At 39.9% G+C, this 22,806-nt stretch overlaps 1 protein-coding gene across 16 annotated transcripts in view; it reads right to left on the reverse strand.

The window, feature by feature from the left end:
* NRXN3 (neurexin 3) overlaps window positions 1-22,806 on the reverse strand; it is a 1,462,974-nt gene that overhangs the window by 1,256,484 nt on the left and 183,684 nt on the right. Inside the window, exon 1 of one of the 16 annotated variants that reach the window (XM_045576494.1) lies at window positions 11,727-11,976. The exons of the other annotated variants lie outside the window; for them this stretch is intronic. Coding sequence (XP_045432450.1) covers window positions 11,727-11,775 — 49 coding nt within the window. The 5' untranslated portion in view covers window positions 11,776-11,976. Of the gene's footprint in view, window positions 1-11,726; window positions 11,977-22,806 lie in introns of those variants that run through there. 16 annotated transcript variants of the gene reach the window in all.

Below are 22,806 nucleotides of genomic sequence, written 5' to 3' on the forward strand. Positions count from 1 at the left end.
AATTGAGGTGAACTTATGCATGATCTTGAAATTCATAGTTTTTAGGTGATAAATTTAGTTCCTACCTCTTCCTTTGCCTATACATTACTCTTCCCTCCTCACCCTGGAATGGCACTGTGATATTGATAGCACCAGAAGATAAGCAGTGAGAAGTTTTACCTGGAGGAAGGACATGATCACATTAGATTCTTGGCAACCAAGGTAAAGAAATGATGAAAGGGTTGGATACATTTTATTGCATCACTCCCATAACATCCTCTTAACTTTATTTAAAAAGTCTGGCACCATGCCGAAGCCAGTTTGGCTCAATGGTAGAGTGTCGGTCTGTGGACTGAAAGGTCCCGGGTTCGATTCCAGTCAAGGGCATGTACCTTGGTTGCGGGCACATCCCCGGTAGGGGGTGTGCAAGAGGCAGCTGGTTGATGTTACTCTCTCATCGACGTTTCTAGCTCTCTATCTCTCTCCCTTCCTCTCTGTAAAAAATCAATAAAATATATAAAAAAAAAAAAAAAGTCTGGCACTAGTATATAGTAACATGAATCACTGGTTGCAAACCGGTATAAACTTTGCTTTATTACCTTTCCTGTGCAAAAGATCATGAGAATTTGACTATGTCAAAAAGGTTAAGATATTTTTTAAAATATGTTTAGATTTTATCATTTCAATAAGATTGAAAGTCCACTAACCAACCAACTTAATCTGTGAAAATATTGTCTCTGTACTCATCTGCCTTATCTCTCTGCTTAGACTTTCCGGTCACCTTAGGGCTAATGACACGTTTCATCTTTTTTTTTTTTTTTTATCTCACCTACCCACAAGCATAAGTTGAGTACTCTGCACACAACAGTTTCCCCTCACGTCCCGGAAACATTTGCAGTATGAAAGGGGAGATCCACTTTCTGGGCTCACACATCTTACACTTTTCTCAAGGAGCTTTTGAACTTTGGCTAGAAATGGAGAAACATGTACTACCTTCACCTAACACTGCCCCCAAAGATTCCTTATTTCTAAGGAAAGGATGGGAGCAGGAAACTGAAGGCAAATGGTATGGGGCCCTCAGTGAGATTTGGCATCTCCAAATCTACCAATATGAATGAAATGATCATCCAACGTAAGAAGGCATCCAGAAATACAGCAGAACTTAAATTCATTGATGTGAAGACTTGCTTAATTTACCACTTAATGTTAAATATAAAAACACCTCCAAGTCCTACCACTAATACATCACTGTGCCCTCACTCAGGCTTTTGTCTCAGAGCCTTGTAAAAATCACCTGTGCAGTGAATAATCACAGTAGTTGCAAGCCAGGTATGAAACATCAAAACAGAAAACCCCTTAGAGACAGGGAAATTCAGATTCAGTGTAAAAATTCTAAGTCTCCACTGTTTATGTGTTTCTATATAACCTAAAGAGATATTTTTCACAAATCCATTAATTCCACGAACATTTGTGGAGAATCTCTGAGCCAATCAGTCAAATGCTGATTGGTTGAGATACCAACATTATTGAAACAAGTTCTTGCCTGGCCACAGTGGTTCAGTGGTTGAGCATTGACCTGAGAGCCAGGTCATGGCCCAGGTTGCTGGCTCAATCTCCAGAGGGGCATGTGCAGGAGGCAACTAAACAGTGATTCTCTCCCATCATTGATGTTTCTATATCTTTCTCCCTCTCCCTTGCTCTCTGAAAAAGTAAAAATATATCGATATTTTTAAAAAGTTCCTGCCTTCAAGGAGCTCATCATCTGTCCAATGATAGAGCTAAAGGCATAAATAAGTAATGATAATGCAATATGACAAGAGAAACGATGAAAAAAGTGAAATTCCCAGCTGTTGTGAGCATAGCTTGAGAGCATGCGCTAATGCTTGCAGGAGGTGATATTTTTGGTGCATCTTCCACAACAGGGGAGTTGGTTAGGCAAAGAAGGATGGTGTGGGGCAGCTTGAGGAGCACAATCCAGGCATTAAAAAATAAAAAGGACATGCCAAGACCAGTTTGGCTCAATGGATAGAGCGTCGGCTTGGGGACTGAAGGGTCCCAGGTTCCATTCCGGTCAGGGGCATGTACCTTGGTTGCGGGCATATCCCCGGTGGGGGGTGTGCAAGAGGCAGCTGATCGATGACTCTCTCTCTCATTGACATTTCTGGCTCTCTATCTCTCTCCCTTCCTCTCTGTACAAAATCAATAAAATATATATTTTAAAAAAGCCAAAACTGGTTTGGCTCAGTGGTAGAGCATGGGTCTGGGGACTGAAAGGTCCCAGGTTTGATTCCGGTCAGGGGTATGTACATTGGCTGCGGGCACATCCCCTGTAGGGGGTGTGCAAGAGGCAGCTAATCGATGATTCTCTCTCATCGATGTTTCTAACTCTATCCCTCTCTCTTCATCTCTGTGAAAAATCAATAAAACATATTAAAAAAAAAAAGACATGAGCAATGGTATGGAAAAGCAGAGTATGGTGTTTGTGGGTAGAGTAGAAAGTTCAAGATGGGAGAGTGCAAGATGAGGCTAGATGGGTGGGCAGGAGCCATAGCATGCAGAGCTTTGTAGTCTAAGCTAAGGATGGTAGAGAATATCCCACAAGCAATGGTAGGTTGTGATGGTTTCAAGCAAGGGGCTGGCATGATTATCCTTGCATCTCAGGGAGACCACTGTGGGGGCTGCTGGGAAGGATGGTTTTCAGCTGACTGGTGCTAAAACCAGTTACAAAGTTATAACAGGAGCCCATGTAAGAGATAATTTGAGCCCAATTCCTGGCCAGTCCTTATTTTTCTTTTAAATAAGATCCTTGCCTTTCATCATAGAAGTACTTATCATTTGCCTAATATAATTAGTAAGCCCATATAGTTTCTTATTGACCCAAACTCTGCTAAAGAAAATTTTCACCATTACAAGACCACAGGTGTCTCTGTACTAGGCTAATCTGCAAAGGTTGCAATAGTAGAGTTTTCCTACCAGCCTCTTGAGCCTGCCAATGGCCAAGCAAAGGATGTGACAGCTCCTGTCTGGATCTATGAGCTTCCAAGTGAGTGTAATTCAGCACTGGAGCCAAATCCGATGACATGCATTAGTTATTACTGTAAGACAGCAATTCAGTGATAAAATACAATATTGTCACTTTCAATATGTACTAAAAGTGATTTACCGGAGCTCATGGAGAACAACTTTGACGACTATCTGATTACAATGCACGGGATAAATCACCCTCATTTGAGGGTTAAATTAACCCATCTGACAATTCCAGATCAATTTGACTGTTAAAATCATGGTCTGCACTCCCCCTCTCCAATTCATACTGAGTTTTTCCTGGTTCAGATTGGGGAACAACCAAAACAGTAGCTGGACCCTCTCATTATCCTTTCATGTCAATTTCCCATCTTCAGTGCAGGATTCAATTGTAGCCCAGGTCTTCTGTGAAGTAATCTATAAAAACACTAACCCAGTCCACAGGGTATCAGCCTTTGTGGCAAGTATCTGGAGCCCAAATGCCACCCTCTGTCAGGACATCAAGGTCTAGAAGAAATACTTTCATGAGATATGGTCTCCAAACGTGGCTGCTATGATGGTTAATTTCATGAGTTAAATGTCAGGGTTCAGGGGTGCCCAGATCTCTGGTGAAACATTACTTCTGGATGTGTTAATGAGGGTGATTTTGGAATAGATTAGCACCTGATTCAGCAGATTGAATAAAGAGAACCACCCTCACCACTGTAGGCGGTATCATCTAATCCACAGAAGGACTGTGTACAACAAAAAGATGGAGGAAGGGCCCATTCATTCTTCCTGCTGGAGCTGAGACACCCATCTTCTGCCCTCAAACATTAGTTCTAGGTCTTTCAGAATGAGATTGAGACTTAGGCCACCAACCCCATCCCACCCAACCTGCAGTTCTCAGGGCTTCAGACTCAGATTGAGTTCTATCACCATATTTCCTCATTTTCCAGATTACAAATGGCAGACTGTGGACTTCTACGTTTTCATAATTGTCAAAACACTTTTTGCAGCCATTTTGCCCATTTAAACAGGCAAAAAGTGAATAGAAAACTTTTCCACCTGCACAGATCACGTGTATCAGTTCCAAGTCCAAAGGTCAAGATAGAGCTCTGCCCACCCTGCCCTCACACATAGTACTTGGATGTCAACAAAAAGCAAGTACTGAGGCCTCTCAGAGGTCACCATGTTACACAGTTCACTCTCTCCCCTTAGCTTAGCCCTAACACTCCCAGAAAAAGCACGAGAGAAGGGTGAACCACAGACCTCAAACACTGTAGTAGATACTACTGGTGCATCTCCCAGATCCCTTTACCTAGCCCATGTACCCATCCCCCAAACATTGCTGGTGTTAGCTGCCAACTAACTCACACCTGCATCCTCCTCTGGAGCACTGTCTTTGGCCAATGTGAACCATTTGGAGATGCCCAGGAAGCCAATGTCCAACCACCAAGGTCAATGTCCAACTGATTTAGGGGAATAAATGTTCAGTCTCCTTGTTTCAATATAAGCCAAGCTCTGTGGTACATATCATACTCTATAGCTCCCCCATGGGATCCGGCTGGGCGATACTCCAGCTACACCACATCTTCACTTAGCTTCTTATCCTATTGCCTCTGTCACTTCCTTAAAGGTTTCTTTAAGGAGCAGTCACTCCCTAAATCATATACAAGAATCTCTATCTCAAGCTCTACTTCTAGGAAGCCTGATTCAAGATAATTATTGTGATGCCTTCAAGAAAAGGTAGGAAAAAATGTCTTCCACACTCTTAAAAGGTTTTATTTTTTTATCTCCATAACAAATATTTTGGTTTAAATTATAGGTTACAAACCAAAACGTTGTCAAGCAAAAAAAAGAAAATGAGACTTTGGGAGTTAGATAACCACAGCAGGCTACTCTGCTGACTTCCCAACCTCACCACCACTCTGAAGGGTAGCCAACAGAGGAAATTATTTCCAAGTGAAACTACAGGGGATGCAATCAATTAAAGAGAAGGCCAGGATTCTTTTTTTATTTTCCAGGAAGAGAACTCTCCCACCAATGCCACCCTCCCACATCCCAACCCCAGACAGAGTGAGGCTTTGAGCTGTTGCATTGATCCTGTGACCATGAGGTGAAGGGAAAAGTGTACTAAGTTCAAAGATAAGAACTTGAAATCTCACCACATGACATAAAACTCTGTCAGGCTATCCCCCAATCCAGAACAACCCCCAGACTTCCTCCTGGTGGAGCCCACTAAAATCCCTTTTGGCTTAAAACATTTTGGTTAGGTTTTGAGTCACTTATAACAGATACAGTCCTGATAGTGTGTCATCAGTATGAGAGGCCTCGGGGTCACAATGTGTAATGGAAATAGTAAAAGCTGAGATCTAACTTACCAACAATCTCCCACCCTCTGTGTGCCATTTTATTAACTGCTGCCTTAAAGCCTCTGGACCAGATATGGCCCTGGGAAAACCAACAGTGTCCTCTGCCTCTTCAGGCTCTGCCTTCTCGTCCATCTCAGGTGTCAAGTGTTTGGATGCAAAGTTCATACCAAAATGTTAGGATGTTTTCCCTTCTTGGGGTATCCAAACTATAGAAAAGAGAGAGGATGAAGCTCAGTTTAAAAGAAGGCAAGGGTCATTGAGGGAGAGAGTGTATCCAGAACCAACAGGGATGTTCAGGTGTGTGTCCTGCTCCCTGACTCTGCCTGTTTTCTCTTTGCACTCACAGTGCCTTGTACATATTATCTCTGTGACATTAGAAAAGGTATGGAATGACCCAGTGCCTGTTTCCTGACCTGTAAAATAGGGATAAAAGTCTCACAGAGTTATTGTGACAATGCAGTGACTCCAGCATGTAGAGCACATAAAACAATACCTAGCATAGAGTCAGCACTATCTATATTAGCTCCTGTTCTCATTCTTCTTAGGATGGACATTACTATTCAGAATTTTCATTTGGGTGGTTGAAGATATGACTTTGTTTTCTTTGTATTTACAGCAACCAACCCAGCACCTGGCTCCAGAAGTATTTATTGAATGAATGACCTTTGGTAGGGTGCTTTAAAAAGACGTATGTAAGTATATTTCATCCCCTGGTATTATGAATGGATCTCCAATGATGGAATTTCAAGTCCTGAAATAGAGTATGCGGGAGAGATTCTTAGACAAGTCATCCATCCTCACTTTGATAGTTCCTATTAATAGCTGAGAACCAAGCAAGTTGGGTGGGACAGCCACTCAGGAACAGCTCTCAACCTGAGATGGAATCCCCATCCCACTCCACCAGAAACCTTCACCCTCATCCTGACTTAATACTTTAGCTAAACATGTTTCTCCATTCCTACAACATGCAGATGTGAGACCTACCAGGAATTTTCTCCCCTTCCTGACATGAAAACTGTTACAGTTAAGAGAATTTTCTGAGCAGATACTGGCCTTGCAACATCCTAAAGCCAGCTCCTCAGAGGCACTTAGAGGAGCGGTCGCCAACCTGGTGGTCCTTGGACTACTGGTGGTCCATGAGGTCCGAAAGGTTGGTGTCCTCTCATTTAGAGAATAGACTTCTTTGGTCCTAGGCTGCCATTAATACATAAAGAGTTGTGAGCTGTCAGCAAGGTGTTTTCAGAGGGAAAGAACCTTGAGCAAAGATACTATAGAGGAAAATTTGTTGCAAAAGAAGGGAGGAAGACAATTCTGAGGAGAAAGAGATTCACCACCAAATAAAAGGGATTTTTATGTGCTAAATTTCTCTTGCATATGGATTCACTGGTTCCATCCTGTATTAATAATTTCTTCCATTATCTTCTTGTTCTGACATATGCTTGGGAGATGAGAAGTGTAAACAGGTAATTCAATTGGGTAAGTAAATCACCTCTCCTCCCAGCCAAGCTGCTAAGTGGGCATTCCTAGCATTGCACAGGCTTAGGTCGGGCTTCCCAGAGGCTGGCTAAATGAGGACGGCAAAATGTGATCTCAGAGTAGGGGGAAGGGTATAGCATATCCCTTGGGATGTGGAAAGACTTGAGGAGATCTTCCCTGTGAAAACAAATATGAATACCTTGGTTAATGGGTACTTGTTAAACATCTCCATAAAATGGAAATTGATGACATCAGGCATATGGTAAGTTGAAGGCAAAAAGACCTAATTCTTTCCAATAAATATTCCTAGAAATACCAACTCATGCCTATCACAAGCAGGTGAGATTTGAGAACCCAGAGCCTAAACATCTCATTAAATTTCACCTGTCTCATATCTCATTCCTCATTCCTTCAACAGCCATCTGCTAAGTATCTCTGTATGCCATACACACTGGAGCAGCAGTTAGGATGGATATGGCAGCACTGGAATGTTGGGAATGAACAGCATGTCAGGGTTTAAGAGGGACCTGAATATAAAATCAATTGGACTTTGTTGAGTGATGGGATGTGTAAAGGCAGCATGAAGAGGCTGAGCAGCAGAAAACAGAGAGGAAAATAAATAGAATCTAAGATTATTCTCAAGTGTACCTGGGTGTGGTGTGGCATCACAGAGGGATGCAGCACTGGTGAGGAAAGCTCAAAGGATGCTTGCAGCATGGGTCTCAGGACTTCCAATACCCCTCAAATCCTGACTGTAATTTTATCAACTGGCAAGAAGTTTCTGCAGCCTTTTGCTCCTGCTAACTCCAATTTGACTCAAACACAACCAGCAAGGACCTTCCAACACAAAACTCCAGTTTCTGTGCTAAAACAATGGAGCCTGAATGTAAAACAATTCTATCTGAAAAAGGAAGAGAAGAAACTCTCTGCTGGGGCCTGGTTAGCAGTCTGGCATGCTCTTGCCTACTTTCTTTTTGATCTTCACAAATCTGGAAGGAATTTTTACCCCCTTTTCACAAATAAAACTGGGGGCTCAGAAATTTAAGTAACTTTTAAAAGAAGATTAAGGAGGAACAGAAGGCTCAAGGCTGAGACCCAACTCATGTCTCCTGATTCCTCATAGGACGGTATTCTTTCTCATGAAAGATTGTTTCTCTGAGAAAGAAAAACCATATAAGCTCTATGCTTTGGTGGGCCAAACACAAAGCTTACTACTCATTACCTCAGCATGTGCCCCTAGATGCATAAGACCCTTGAGCAAACCTAGACATTGCTCAGTAGAGGGTTAATAAAACAACAAATGTTGTATCTTCTTAGGACCATTTGACTGGCTTCCAATCCCTGAGACCCTTACTCTGTATCCTTGTACCCTGACTTATCCCTGAGCAGCTGCTAACCTTTAAGACCCAAATTATATTGGAGAAGAGAGTCAGGAACCAATATCCATAGACCATTAAGAAGCAATGTTTTTGCAGCCTCAGAACAGAGACAGGGAATCTAGGAAGAAACCTGAGGAAGGACCAACAATAACATAACCGCCACTCCAAAGCTGTACTTATGTCTCCCTCCTTATTCTAGACCCACCTGGGGTCCAAGGAAGAAATATCAATCTGCAGAACTATGGTCCAAGGGTCAGAATGTGCTGGTAAGAAGACATAGCTGTTGAACAGCCAGTATGTTCAGTGCATTGATCATCATCCCATGCACCAGGAGGTCACTGGTTTGATTCCCTACCAGGGCACATGCCCAGGTTGTGGGCTCAATCCCTAGTATGATGCACGCAAGAAGCAGTCAATCTATTTTTCTCTCTCATTGAAGTTTCTATCTATCTCTCTCTCTCTCCATCTCCCTTCCTCTCTAAAAATCAATAAAAATATTTTCAATATATCATTAAGAAGAGGAAGATAGCTGGCAAAAGCAGAGTTGCATGGCTGGCATCAAAATTCCTCACCAAAACTACCACCACCACCACTCCACCCCACCCCGCCATGGTGTCACCATGCTCACGCTTAATTTATGTTCCTCTTGTCTTTCTAAATCCTCTGTGAAAGGATGCTGGTGGGCTTCCAAGTATCTATTCCCCTTCTCCCAGCCTGATTTGTCTCTCTGCTAGTTTCTTCCATCCTCTTGGATGAGGTGCTGAATGGCCTGTTATCTTCTGTCTTCCTCCAGCCACAATTGGGTCTAATTTTAAAAAAGTGAGCTTAGGAACCGTGTGGGGACTGGAAACTCTTGCAGTCATACCACTGCTGGGGGAGGACCTACAGCTGCTGTAGGGAGAGTCCCAGCAAAGGGAAGAACCTAAAGATAAAACCAATACTGCAGGAGTCAAGAACAGAAAAATCCAGACTTTGGTGATATTGCATGATCTTCTCAATGATCCAATGAGCCAATAAGTCCTCATTGTTAAAGCCAGTTTGGCTTGGGTTTCTTTTTCATCTGCTCATCCTGCAAGGCCCTCCTTAATTTCCACTCCCCGTACGGCCTTCCCTAACCAATATTTCCTGCTCTTAACTTATCTCATAAAAGAATCTTTCCTGAACATGCCTTTCCTTACAATGTGTAATGTTCTTGGAACAAGCACATACTGCAAAGTAAACAGAGTTTCAATCATGAGTCAGTTGCTCACTGGCTGTGCAATCTTAGGCAAGGTGCTTAAAACATGGATCTCAGTTTCCTCTTTCGTGAAATGGAATAAAACTCTTTCCCCTCCCAAAAGAAACAAATGAGACAACAGGACAGCCCTGCTTTGTGAACAGCTGAGCGCCCTTCTTAGAAAGGGACCCCCGAGGTTGACTCCCAAGTACACCAAGAACTTGATGCCCTACACATTGTGGCATTAAGTCAATAATTTTGTGCATGTTGTGAATGACTGTGTCCCTCCCCCAGCTCCAGGTCAGAGCCCAGAAATATTAGCTGAGCCAAGTTGACCCAGCATGTAAAGCATCTGCCCACAACGCACTTGGCTCCCAGCCAGGCTCCCAGCCCTGGCTGCTGCAGGAATTCATCAGCATACCCCAAACCCCCCTCCAACTCAGCACCAACTCTAAAGGCAATTCAAGCTCCAGGCAGCCTGTGTCGTTATTATGTAAACTGCGGCCAGTGACAAACACACTGAGCAGAGGACGAAGTGATCAACATCAACAATAACAGAATACTTTAGTAGCCCAGAAAATAATGGAATATTTTATTAAGCAGGATGGAAGAGAGGCCATATGCTTCCTGTCTCAGTGTCAAGCAGGGGGAGAGCAAGTAAGCAAAGCACCATGTAGCTATCAAAGAGCAGCCTAGCCTAAAGAACAGAGAAGGCCCACCAAACTATCTGCTTTATCACAAAATGTTCAAGGACCCCTTCATTATCACTCATCCGGAGCAATGTTCACCTGCCCTTTGCTAGCTCTACCCCAAAGACTCCCAGAGAGCAGAGTCAAAGCCTCTGTCTGCTTCCCTGCATGTTTGCAGTATCAGATATGAGGCTGGTGGAAGAGGAGGGTGAAAGAAATGTTTACATTAAAAATTGCAGTTACTCTTACATGTCAGTTTATCTATAGGCTGTCACTGTAAAACTATAGAAATCAACCTTTGGATGAAGGTTTATCTTTCTTCATTTTTATCTCTGAGGATGCTAATTTGCATTAAGCCTGTCTTATAAGCTACCAAGGATTCTTCTGGAGCAAAGTATTTAATAAATGACAGAGAGAGAGAGGGAGGGTAAGAGAGAGATAGGAATGGATAGATGGATAGATAGATCAATAGATAAGATGATAGATGATAGGTAGATAGATAGATAGACAATGGGCTTTATCCTAATAAAATATAGGACTATTCCCAAGTACATCTGGGATAAACAGACAGGCTCTGTGTATCCCTGTCAGATGATTCCACTTGAGGATATTTACTATTCAAAAAAATTCATCTCTTTATAAATGACCCATCAATCAGTACTAGCCTCTTTTGGTACTCCATCTGGTCATTCCATGCAGGACTCAACATATCCACCTGAGCTTACCCCAAAAATACACATTTTAGTACTAATATTCAATCAACATGCATCTATTGAATATTCATTCTGATCCACACACTGAACTGAATGAGGCACAGTCCCTCGTTTTCTCAAGCCAATCTAATTATTATCTCCGGAGTTATACTACAATTGCTCACAAATCCCGGCGCAGTAAGACACTCACTTTCCCCACTGTCATTTCCTAGTCTCTTATTCCTATCCTTTTCCTGGACATCCCCTCGCCCCTAAGACAGCCAACACAGTAGCCTCTGGAAATTGGGAGGCTGCAAAGAACATCTGGGATACCAAGGGAATGTGTTTGTCTCAGCCCAGCTCAAAATAGTATCTGACAAGCCTGAATCACACAAGTTCTGAAAAACTCACAAGAAATAACCCAAGAAATCTATAGCTGCCTCCTCTAATTTCACTCCCTGTCTGGCTGCTTATTGACTTCTGCAGCATGAATTGACAACGTGCAACTCTGCTTGTCTGCCTGCTCCCATGCAGTGGTAACTAAAAAGCAAAAGGAAAAAAAAAAAAAAAAAGAAAAAAAAAGGAAAACAGGGATGATCATAGCTATAACCCATTCCAAAGACCCTGCTCTAGAGCCAGGCACCTGCCTACAGGCAAAATTTCCAAGAAAAATTGGGGGGGGGGAGACTGATTAGGGAGAAAACATCTGAGCCCCCTCCCTTTCTTTCATTCATACCCCTATATCTCCACCCAGGGCCACATAGTTCATCTGGCTGCTTCCAGCCTCTGCTCCACATTTAAGCTTTCAAATATGACTTCTGCACCAATAACATATGCCTTACATAAGAAAAGGGGGTACAGCCAACCCCCACCGCAGCTCACGTACCTTTTTTTCAAAGGTGACCTGGAAGACTTACCTGCCAAGCTGGAGTTAATTTCACGGCAGAAATGGAAGTGCAGGTGCATATCTCGGGGAAAGCACAACCTCAGGGAGCAGAAGCAATGAAGAGAGGGACCATTTCATTCCTTAAGCCCTTCAGTCCTGCGTCTCTCCCAGAGCAATTGATAATCTAACACCTACCACAGTGTGCAGGAAGCTGCTTTCCTAACACCGCCCTCGGTGCTCACGATTTTGCAACTCTCTCACCCTTCAGATCTAAGTGCAGCGCTGGCAATTAGAAACCTGCACACATCTGGGGCCTGGGACAGGGTGCTTTGTGCATACATTGGGAGCTTCAGCCAGCAAAGGGAACTCTGGGCAGCCTTGTCCTCTCCCAGGGGATGGATCTGAATCTGCAGATTGTGTCATGCCAAACCTCCCTCTTGTTTGCTGTGATTCACCGGTTTAGGAAATCACATGGACCCAAGATTCTCAGATTTCCAGCTCTGAGCAGGGAAATACCAGGGGTATCTACTCTCCTATCAGCCACAACCTTGAAATGACCACTTTGATCAGAGTGCACAACTAGAGTGGGCACTATGAAGCTGAGTTCCCATTGTAATGAAAAAAGAAGGCAGAGCAAAAAGCCAGCATTCTTTTTACTGCAAACAGTTCCCTTCCTTCCTTATTGACTGGAAGGCTGCTTCAGGGTTTCAAGGCAGCTGTAAACATTTGGTATACTCTGAAATAAATGCAAGGGTCTTGAAATACTCTTGTTGTAGAACTATTGCATGGGTCATTTAGCAATCCTAAATCCCTGACAGAATTCCAAGGTTTACTGAACTACCCAACCGTATTTTGGATTGAGTCTGGCACTTCTTTGCTTCTGACTTATATAAGGGGCACAAGGTAGGGGGTCGGATACTCTATAGTTTTGTTATCTTGTGATGCTCACAAATAAAGACTCAGTTATAAACCAAACCTTTCACAGGGAAGAGCATCCTTTTTATTACTTCTTACTAATAGTGTTAATAATATTAATAGTGTTAATAATATTAATAGTCAGCCTTTATTATGTTGCAAGTACAGTTCATAGCACTTTTCATGTATTATCTCATTTAGTACCCCCATAACTTTATAAGATATGTGTGACTGGTATTCTCCCCATTTTAGAAATGAGGATACCTGGTGTTGGAGATGATAAGTGACTTTCCCACAGTCACATGACTAAGGGCAGTTTCAAGATTGGGATCCAGACCCATCTAACATTAGAACAAGTAATTTCAACTGCTCTGCTCTACCACATGAAATGGGTGCTCAGAAGACATCCTACTAGTAAATTATTTCTATCTTTCATAATTGAAATCCATGACATTTATGTGTCTCACCATCAGGTTATTCTTTTGCTATATAAAAGGGTTTGCTAAGGAATAGCATCATGTGCTCAGGATCTTGGCAAGAATGAGCAAATTTCTTAAAAGGACAAACTGCTTTTAAGCTCTTGGGCAGTGCCTTCTTGCTTATGATTTATATAAATATATATTTTCTAAGAATTATTATACAATATATTAAATAATGACTGATAAATCCACTCAATAAATTATTATTTTCATTCTTCAATGTTCTTGAATTGTGATTTTTTAAATTCTAAGTAATTGCTTATTCTAACTTTTCACTAATTTATATTTTTCTTGTTATCAAATGATAAAAGTGTGCTTATAGACCTTTTCTTCATAGATGCTATCTTATTAATACTTACAATATCCTCAGGGCAGATAGAAAATGCTATTTTCTTCATCTAATCAATATTCAGAAGCACACTCACACAGACCCTAAGCAGGTCAGTAGCACATGGCACATGATGTACAATGTGCAATAAACAACGTCATTCATAACAGTTCATCATCCATTCAGTGATTCATCACTCACTATGTTATGTGAGACTGAAACAGAATTTTAAAGTGTACAACAACTCACTCTTTAAAGTTGTGTGGCATCCAATACATCTAGGGTCAAATCCAGGCTTTGTAACTTATTCTTTTAATCTGGTCAAGCATTAAAACTTACCAAAACTAGTTACTTATAAACTAATGAATGTATTTCTGTCACAGATTGCCTTTGGACTGTGCTGATTACATCAACAGGTTTGATCAAGGGTAAATGTGACTTATAGAATGAACCTGTTAGTTTCATCCAAGTTAGAAAATGGTCCATGCTATTTATGTTAAAATGGGTACAATGAACCTGTTAGTTTCATCCAAGTTAGAAAATGGTCCATGCTATTTATGTTAAAATGGGTACAATGTCTGCCTTTTATTAAAAATATTTGAGGGCGGATAGAGAGGAGACTGGAGATGGCAAGGATGAATCAAGAAAATACATCACTGCTAATCACAGGGCAATCCAACATACGCGCCCAGCTCAGTAGTTGCTCAGTGATTTCCTTAAATGTGATGGAAAAAGTATTTCTACTTTGAAGACAGAGACCACCATTTGTATACTAAATCTATAATTTGGGGAATTGTGGGGATTAATTAAATAGTGCCTATAAGGCATCATTCACAGATCAGGAAATGAGTAAATGAAATGCCTTCAGGACCCTTTGCCAGCTCACTGGAATCCATACCCTTTGAGGATCCTTAGGTCCATATGGTTTTTCCTATGTCTGAAATCCCATAAAACAAACTAAATACTTGAGGGTTAATAGACTGATGGCTAAGTAAATTTCTATACAAGATTCCCATAAAGCTCAAGATGGGAAAACTATAGCCTATTAAGAAGTGGGGAGGGGAAAGGGGAGGAAGGGAAGAAGGAGGCAGGATATCAAATCCTAAAAACACAACCAGTAAAAATACCATCAGAAAAAGATAGTCAGCTCAAACTTTCTTTAGAGGTCACTAAAAATTTCAGACTAATCTTTCTGCCTTTTACCTACTGCATTAGGAATGTAATGGATGTAGGGAATAACTACTACTTCTTGGCTCCAAGGTCAACTCATAATAAGAGACTGCTATACCTTTTCTATTTCTGAGAAAAAATTCTCTTCAAGTAGAAAAATGTCTTTTCTGTCATTGCTGCATCATCCCCTTTCAATATTCCCAGTAGAACAGAGTAAAATGTTTTTCAGTTATTTCTCTGGGAAAAAAATGAGAGGAAAGGAAAAGAGCAAAACTCAAATAGCCAATCACTTATTTTATTTTCTGTCCCTTATACTTTAAAAGTAAATAACAATGAATGCAGTATAGATGAAAGGTTCCAGAAAAAATTCCCCTAGTTGAAATTAATTCTAGTTTCCATTAGAACTATTGGCATATTGTGGGAAGAATCTCTATTATGCTTTGCATTTTTCCAGAGGGCTTGTTCTACTTCTCCATGAACAGGGCAATTCAGTGGCTACAGTTAACAATGACACAAGTAATTGAGAAACATGACAGTACTGTGGACTTTCCAAGGATCCAACCAGACTAAGGGATGGCTAGAGTGATAACAAATACAAATTATTGACAAAAAATAACCAATGTTTACCCAGATAAAGGTCCAGCTAAGCTTGGGTTCACAATGCATCATTAAAAGTTCAGTGTGAGCCTGGCCAGGGTTTCTTAGTGATTGATCATGGTTCAATTCCCAGTCAGGGCACATGCCCAGGATGTAGACTTGATCCCCATTGTGGGGCATGCAGGAGACAGCAAATCAATGATTGGCTCTCATCACTGAAGTTTCTATCTCTCTCTCCCTTTCCCTACCTCTCTAAAATCAATACAAATACATACATACATATATATATATATATATACATATATACATATATATATATATATATATATATATATATATATATACACACACACATATATATTTGAGTGTGATAGGGTAGGGAAGAGTCATTGGAGACTGATACCAGAGTAAGTGGAAGCAGAGGAAATGTTCCAGGCCATTTGAAGCAATAAGGCAAAGACATGAAAAATTCTCATCCACTGAGCCAGAGAACTTTGAGAAGTGTCCTCTACCTCGGACAGCCCCCTAGGAGCCTTACCCTGAATTCCCAAATGTCAGCGTATAATTGATCATCAAATGATCCATCAGTTACCATAAATTTATCAAGGGCATTGGTGTTTTCGAAACAAATGCAGACTTCCACTTCAGCAAAGACGGAGTAAACATATTTTTCTCATTTGTCTAGTAAGTACAATTAACAAGATTATATATATTTTTAAAAAACTGAAAAGATCCTCAAAAGTAGAGAGAGATTGACTGACTATGGCCATCAAAATCTAAAACAAATGACTTAGCAATGAGTTTCCTAGGGGTTTTTTGTTTGTTTGCTTGTTTGTTTCTCATCTAACTCAGAAGAGATACTGGAGAAACTGGATGTGGAAAAACCATAGAGTGCAAATTAAAAGAAGCCCCATTGCCCTGGCTAGCATCGCTCAATGGTTAGAGTGCTGCCCCACAATGAAAGATTGAGAGGTAAATTCCCAGCAAGGTTGTAAAGGGTGCATGTAGGAGCTAACAAATCCATGTTTTTCTTTAACACTCATCTCTCTCTCTCTCTCTCTCTCTCTCTCTCTCTCTCTCTCTCTCTCCTCTCTCTCTCTCTACCTCCTACCACCTCTTTCCTTCTCTGCATTCCACTCTCTCTAAAATCAATGGAAAACTATATTTGGGTGAGGTTTAACAAGAAAAAATAGCACCATCAAAAGCCTATCTGTAGCCAGAAGAAATCAAGAAATGGTGAGGAAGATAGAAAAACTTTTTAAAAATTTATTTTCAATTACAGTTAACATACAATATTATATTAGTTTCAGGTATATAATATAGTGATTAGACATTTATATAGTAATTGATGTCCTGGTGGACAGATTCATGTACATTAAAAGGAAATTAATTAGAAAAAAAAATTTTATATCACTATGCGCCCTTTTTCTATAAGTGTCAACCAAATTCACTATTGACAATGACAGATTGAAACACACATGTGCAATTGGCACCAGCAAGAGGTTTATATGTATTGTGCATATGCAAGTCAACTTAGCCTATAGAGAGAGAGAATAAACGTGCTTAATTAGACCAGCTTTCTGATGATGCTAAATTTCTTTCCAGCCCAGTGAAGTACCCCAACTTCTCTTTCAGGTAATTGTCAGCAACGTAGCAGTAAATATCAACAAGAAGCAGATAATTATTATAGATCATGCAGAGAGAACAAAAGGTAAAATATTTAACTGTAGCAGTGCTTAACTATATTCTGTGCAGTGAGAAAACCTGAAGCCATTTTCAAGTCCCACCATTTCTTACTTCTTTTCAGTCGGGTCAAGTTTCTAAACTTTCTAAATCTCTGTTTTCTGGCTAATGAAAAGAAAATAGTATTCTACCAAGTCTCCTATCTACCTACTCCAGGACTTCTGTGAGGATCAAATGAGATGAGGCATGGGAAAATGCTTCAAAAATATAAACTGTAAAATGTTTGCACCTGGCTATAAAGCAAGTCAGGTACCTGGGCTGAAGAAACTCCAAGGAGACTAGTTGCTAGGGAGAGGAAGAAGGTCATTGCTAGATTATGTCATTACCCAACACCCACAGCTATTTCTGAGCTGGGCTGTGGGCTGCATTTTGTACTATGGGGTCTTGGCAGCATTGGCTGCAATTTGGGGGGATGCTATTCCAGGGTGGTGGCAGGGCCTGTGTCCACTTGGGAAAAGCCGAGTGTTGGTTTGTCGGCACAAGGTCCGCAGTGCCATTTCTATTTAAATGCCATGTGTGTCTGCACCATGATGCTCAGTGCACATCATAGCTAATGATCGGATGAACAGACACTTAGCCTTTTATATAGATAGATAGATAGATAGATAGATAGATAGATAGATAGATAGATAGATACACTATAGAGAAAAAGTGTGCTTCCTCTCCTGACCAGATCAGAAAGATCTAGTGGAGACCATAAGTCTCCATCCTTGCCAGACTATAATGAGGCATTCTAACTTCCCACCTGTTAGAGACAGCCAACTGGGAGCCAAGATTTTCATAACTGCCATGCAATACCAAATAAATCATGCATGGTGTCAATTGAGACCACATGGGGAGCTTGGATTATTATTATTTTTTTTTTTACTCCTACTTGGCTGTAAAAAGGCACCACTCTCCATCCCTCTGGGTTTTTGTCAGAGACCTTTTACCACCACCTAGCAGTAACAAGGCAACCCATCCACTACCATCTCACACTATAAATGGAGGCCACATAGGGAGCAGTAACAAGGCATCCCTATGACTCCCAGACAGGGAGATATCAGTGGGAGTTTGGGGGGGGGGGGAGAGACAGGTTTCCCAGTAGTAAACAGACCAATACTCAGATATTGATGTCAAATAGGGAAGTGAGGCTTCCACTTGAATCAGGCAGTGAGCAGTGGCTAACTCCATCTTTCCCAAACAAAAGTATCTGACAAAGCCAGGTAAACAGGAAGTTTAAATGAAATCCAACATACTAACCAAAATGTTCAGATTTTCATTGAAGATCATGAATCATGGCAAGAACCAAGATGACTTCAAATTGAATGAAAAGGGACATCAATAGATGCCAATAGTGAGACAGCAGAGATGTTAGAATTATCAGACAAAGATTTCAAAATGGCCATCATAAATGTGCTTCAATGAGTAATTACAAACACACTTAAAACAAATTTATAGTTCCAGCAAAGAGATAAAAGACTCAGAAAATAGTCCTAGCAATGCGATAAAAGAATCAGAAAATAAAGAGACAGTATAAATAAAATAAAATGGATACTTTAGAGCTGAAAAAAACAAAATAACCAAAAGAAAACCTATAGGAACTACCTGTAGACTCCCAAAGCATAAAAAGTAACACTACAAACAATTCTACCTATACCAATGTGGCCATTTAAATGAAATGGACCAATTCCTTAAAAAACACTACCTACCACAAATCATCTATATGAAAGAGGTAATTTGAATAGTCACTTAACTATTAACAAAATTGAATCCACAACTTAAATATTTCCCAAAATTAAATCTTCAGGTTTAGATAATTGCACTAGATAATTCTATTAAAAATTTAAAAAATTAAGAATAATTCTATAGAATAACCTACTGAAAACAGGAGGAGGGAACACTATAATTCATTTTCTTAATCATTATCCTGATATCAGAATGAGACAAAGTACAAAAAGGAAAACTAAGGACCAATATTCTTCATGAATATAAACATAAAAATTCTTTTTTAAAATGTTAGCAAATAGAATTTAGCAATATACCCAAAGAATTTTACACAATGACCAACTGGGGCTTATCCCAAGGATGCAAGATTGGTAAAAAATGTATCAGTGTAATCCACCATGTCCTCAAGCTAAAGAAAATCAACGTGATAATACTGATTGATGCAGGAAAACCATTTAACAAAAATTTACCAACTATTCATGAGGGGAAAAATGTGTCAGAAAAAATAAGAATAAAAAGGAACTTGCTTATCTTGATAGAAAGCATCAAATAAATAAATAAATAAATAAATAAATAAATAAATAATTCACAATGGCAAATGACTGAATACTTTCCTCTTAATACCAGGAGCAAGGCAAAGATATTTCACATTCTTATTCAACATAGTGCTGGGAGTTCTATCCAGTGAAATAAAGCAATAAAATAAAACAAAGTGCATTCAGAATTGAAGCAAGAAATAAAACTGTACCTATTTGCAGATGCATAATTTTCTATCTATAAAATCCTAAGAAATACACACACACATACACACACCTAGAACTAATGTGTGAGTTCAGCAAGATCACAGGACAAAAGATAAACACATAATCTATTGTATTGCCATATACTAAAAATAAATATGTGGGTACCAAAATTAAAAATAGAACACTTAACAATTGCTCAGAAAAAGATAAGTACTTAGATATAAATCTAACAGGACTTGTATGTTGGAAACTATACAAAGCTGACTTTTAAAATCAGTTTTTACTAAATTAAAAGATATGCCAAGTTCATGAATTGGGAAACATAACATAGTAAATGTTCCAAATTAATATGTAGGTTTAACATGAATTCTGTCAAAATCTCAGCAAGAATTTTTGTAGATATAGCCAAAATTATTTTTAATTTTATATGTAAAGGAGAGGGAGCTAGGATGTCTAAAAGAATATTGAAAAGAAAAAATGAAGCAGTAGGAGTTAATCTACCCAATTTCAAAACTTATATAACTATAGTAATCAAGATTTTAGGGTAGTGGTGGTGGGATAAACATACAGAATAATGGACCATAATTAACAACCCATAAATAGACCTACAAAATATCCTCATGGGTTTTTCTTTTGACAAGGGTACAAAAGCAATTCAATGAAGGAAAAATAGCCTTTTCAACAAAAGGTGCTGAAACAATTGTATATCCTTAAGCACAAGTAAAAACTGAGCCTCTACTTAAGTCCCATACTTCATACAAAATTATCTCAAAACTAGAGGCCTGGTGCACAAAATTCATGCATGGGTAGGTTCCCTAGGCTGGCCAGGGGAACTTCAGGGCTCTTCAGGGTCCTTGCCTCCCCGCCTCCTCCTTCCCTCACTCTCTCTCTCAGCACCCCACTGCCACTGCTGGACACTCACCATGTTCTGTGGCGCCCCCTGATGGTCAGCACACGTCATAGCGAGTAATCAAACTCTTCCAGTCGAACTCCAAGGGGACACTTTGCATATTACCCTTTTATGTATATAGATAGATGGATTATAGACTTAAAGTACAGTAGTCCCCCCCTTATCTATAGGGGGATACATTTCAAGACCCTTAGTGGATGCACAAATTGCAAACAGTACCAAGCCCTGTGTACATGTTTTCTGTTCATATCTTCCAGCCACAAGTTTAATACCTTTTCCATCTTAAGAACTTTATCAAAAATTGTGGTGGTAACTATTTTAGTTTGAGGTGAAAACAGCAAAACTAGCATGGATTTCTTTTCCCTTCCTCACTGACTTCACAGACAGAAGATTCATTCATACTGTAGATCTTAGCAAACTCAGCATATGATTTTTTTCTTTCCTCGTTAAGTCAAGAACTTTTATTTTTTTCACTTAAAAGAAATACTTTATGGCTTCTCCTTGGCATATCTGAATTACCACCATCACTACTTTTGTGCTCTGGAACCATTATTATGTAATATGAGAGTTACTTGAATACAAGGACTGCAATACCGAGACAGTGGATTTGATAACCACGTTGGCTACCAAGTGACTAAGGAGTAGGGAGCATATGTAAACAGTGTGGAGATGCTGGACAAAGGGATGATTAATACCCTGAATAGAATGAAGCAAAAACACACTATTCAGAATGGCATGCAATTTAAAATTTATGAATTGTTTATTTCTAGAATTTTTCATTTAATATTTTTGTACTATAGTTGATCACAGGCAACTGAAACCATGGGAAAGCAACTAACATATAACACATATAACAGGGGACTACTTTAAAATATAAAAGTATAACCCAATGAGGAATGAAGGGTAGGTATTATTAAGCCCTTTATGGAGAGAAGACATTCCAAGAGACTGTCATTTACTTAAGGTCACTGCAAGGTCATGTGAGGTCTTCCAGCTGAATGTTTTTCCTATTAGAAAGTCAAGATCATCTTCTGTCCTATAACTTCACTCCTAGCTTAACTTCACAAGAAATTCATGAAGCTAACCACAATGGAATCAGCTAATTTTTGTCTTATTTGATGAGAATAAATTACATTCTCCAAACTAAGAAAATTATTTCTTTCAGTATTGGCATTTATTATACATAAAGGACTGCATTGGTACTGAGTGAGTATTGCAGAGAACTCCCAAAATGAGATAAGGTATAATGCATTCATCATGGCTAAGGGGTGGGGCAAATACAGCACTGTTTTTATTTTTATTATTTTTAATCCTCACCCAATGATATTTTTTCATTGTATTTTAGAGAGAATGGGAGAGAGAGAGAGAGAGAAAGACAGAGAGAAATATCAAGGTGAGAAAAACACATTGATTGGTTTCCTCCTGCAGGAATCCTGACCAGGTCCTGGCCTGGGGAGAAGCTTGAAACTAAGGTATGAGCCCTTGACTGGAATTAAACCTGGTAAGCTTCTATCTGCAAGCTGATGCTCTATCCACTGAGCCAGACTGGCTAGGGAAGCACTGTTTTTAGAACCCAAAGTCCAAGATTCAAGTTCCGTCATTGTCACATATTATCTTTGTGACACTGGTCACTTCCATATCTAGTCTTTAGTGTGTTCATGCATAAAATGAGGTCATTTCTACCTTGTAGGTGAGGATTGCATAAGACAAGCACAATGAGTTTTGTAACTAAGCATAAGGCATTGTTGTGCTAGGCAGAAGCATGAGGTCTGATGTTACACTAAGACCCATGGAAAAATAATGTGACTTCTAGCTCCCTGGGTGAGGTACTCTAGGCTGCACTTTCCCACCTTCATATGCTTCCTTCTACTTAGAGCCACAACCTTCATCACAGGGGCCACAAAGAAGCCAGTTGCATGTGATTAGTTGGTGCAGGGTTTGAAGCAATGACCACTGAGACCATAGAACAACTGTGGAAAGCCAACCCTAAAAATGATTTTTCTTTGCTTTTATCTATCTTCTTTAAATCTATAGCAAAAAGATAAAAAGGGAGAAAGAGGCAGTTTTAAGGCAAAACACCCAATTAACTGAAAATCCAATATCAAAAATTGAATACAGATCTGACTACTGTAACTATTTCTTTTTACCCCAATCTATCCATCAATTATTTTCTCATCTCTAATTAAGGACAGTCAGATACTGAAAATGGGATGTTTTTCTCTTTACTTTGCTGATGAAGTTAAGCCTAATTACCTTAGAGTTCTCTATAAAGGAGAAAAATAAAATGCAGAGAAATTTTCTTCATTTGTTCTCCCTCCACCTTGATTTTCACGGGAGCTAAAGGTCCAGGTGGGTTTTAATGATTGTCACAGATAGTCCTGAAGACTTATCTTTGACCTTGGGATCTCACAGCATTTATTAAGTGCTCCTTGTGGGTGTCATTAGGCCAAGGCTACAGTAAATGGAAGGGATGAAAAGTATTGGACCTTCTTACAAGATAGTTTAGGATATATTACCAA

Source organism: Pipistrellus kuhlii, unplaced genomic scaffold, assembly GCF_014108245.1.
Source record: "Pipistrellus kuhlii isolate mPipKuh1 unplaced genomic scaffold, mPipKuh1.p scaffold_m20_p_1, whole genome shotgun sequence".
Classification (NCBI taxonomy): domain Eukaryota; kingdom Metazoa; phylum Chordata; class Mammalia; order Chiroptera; family Vespertilionidae; genus Pipistrellus; species Pipistrellus kuhlii.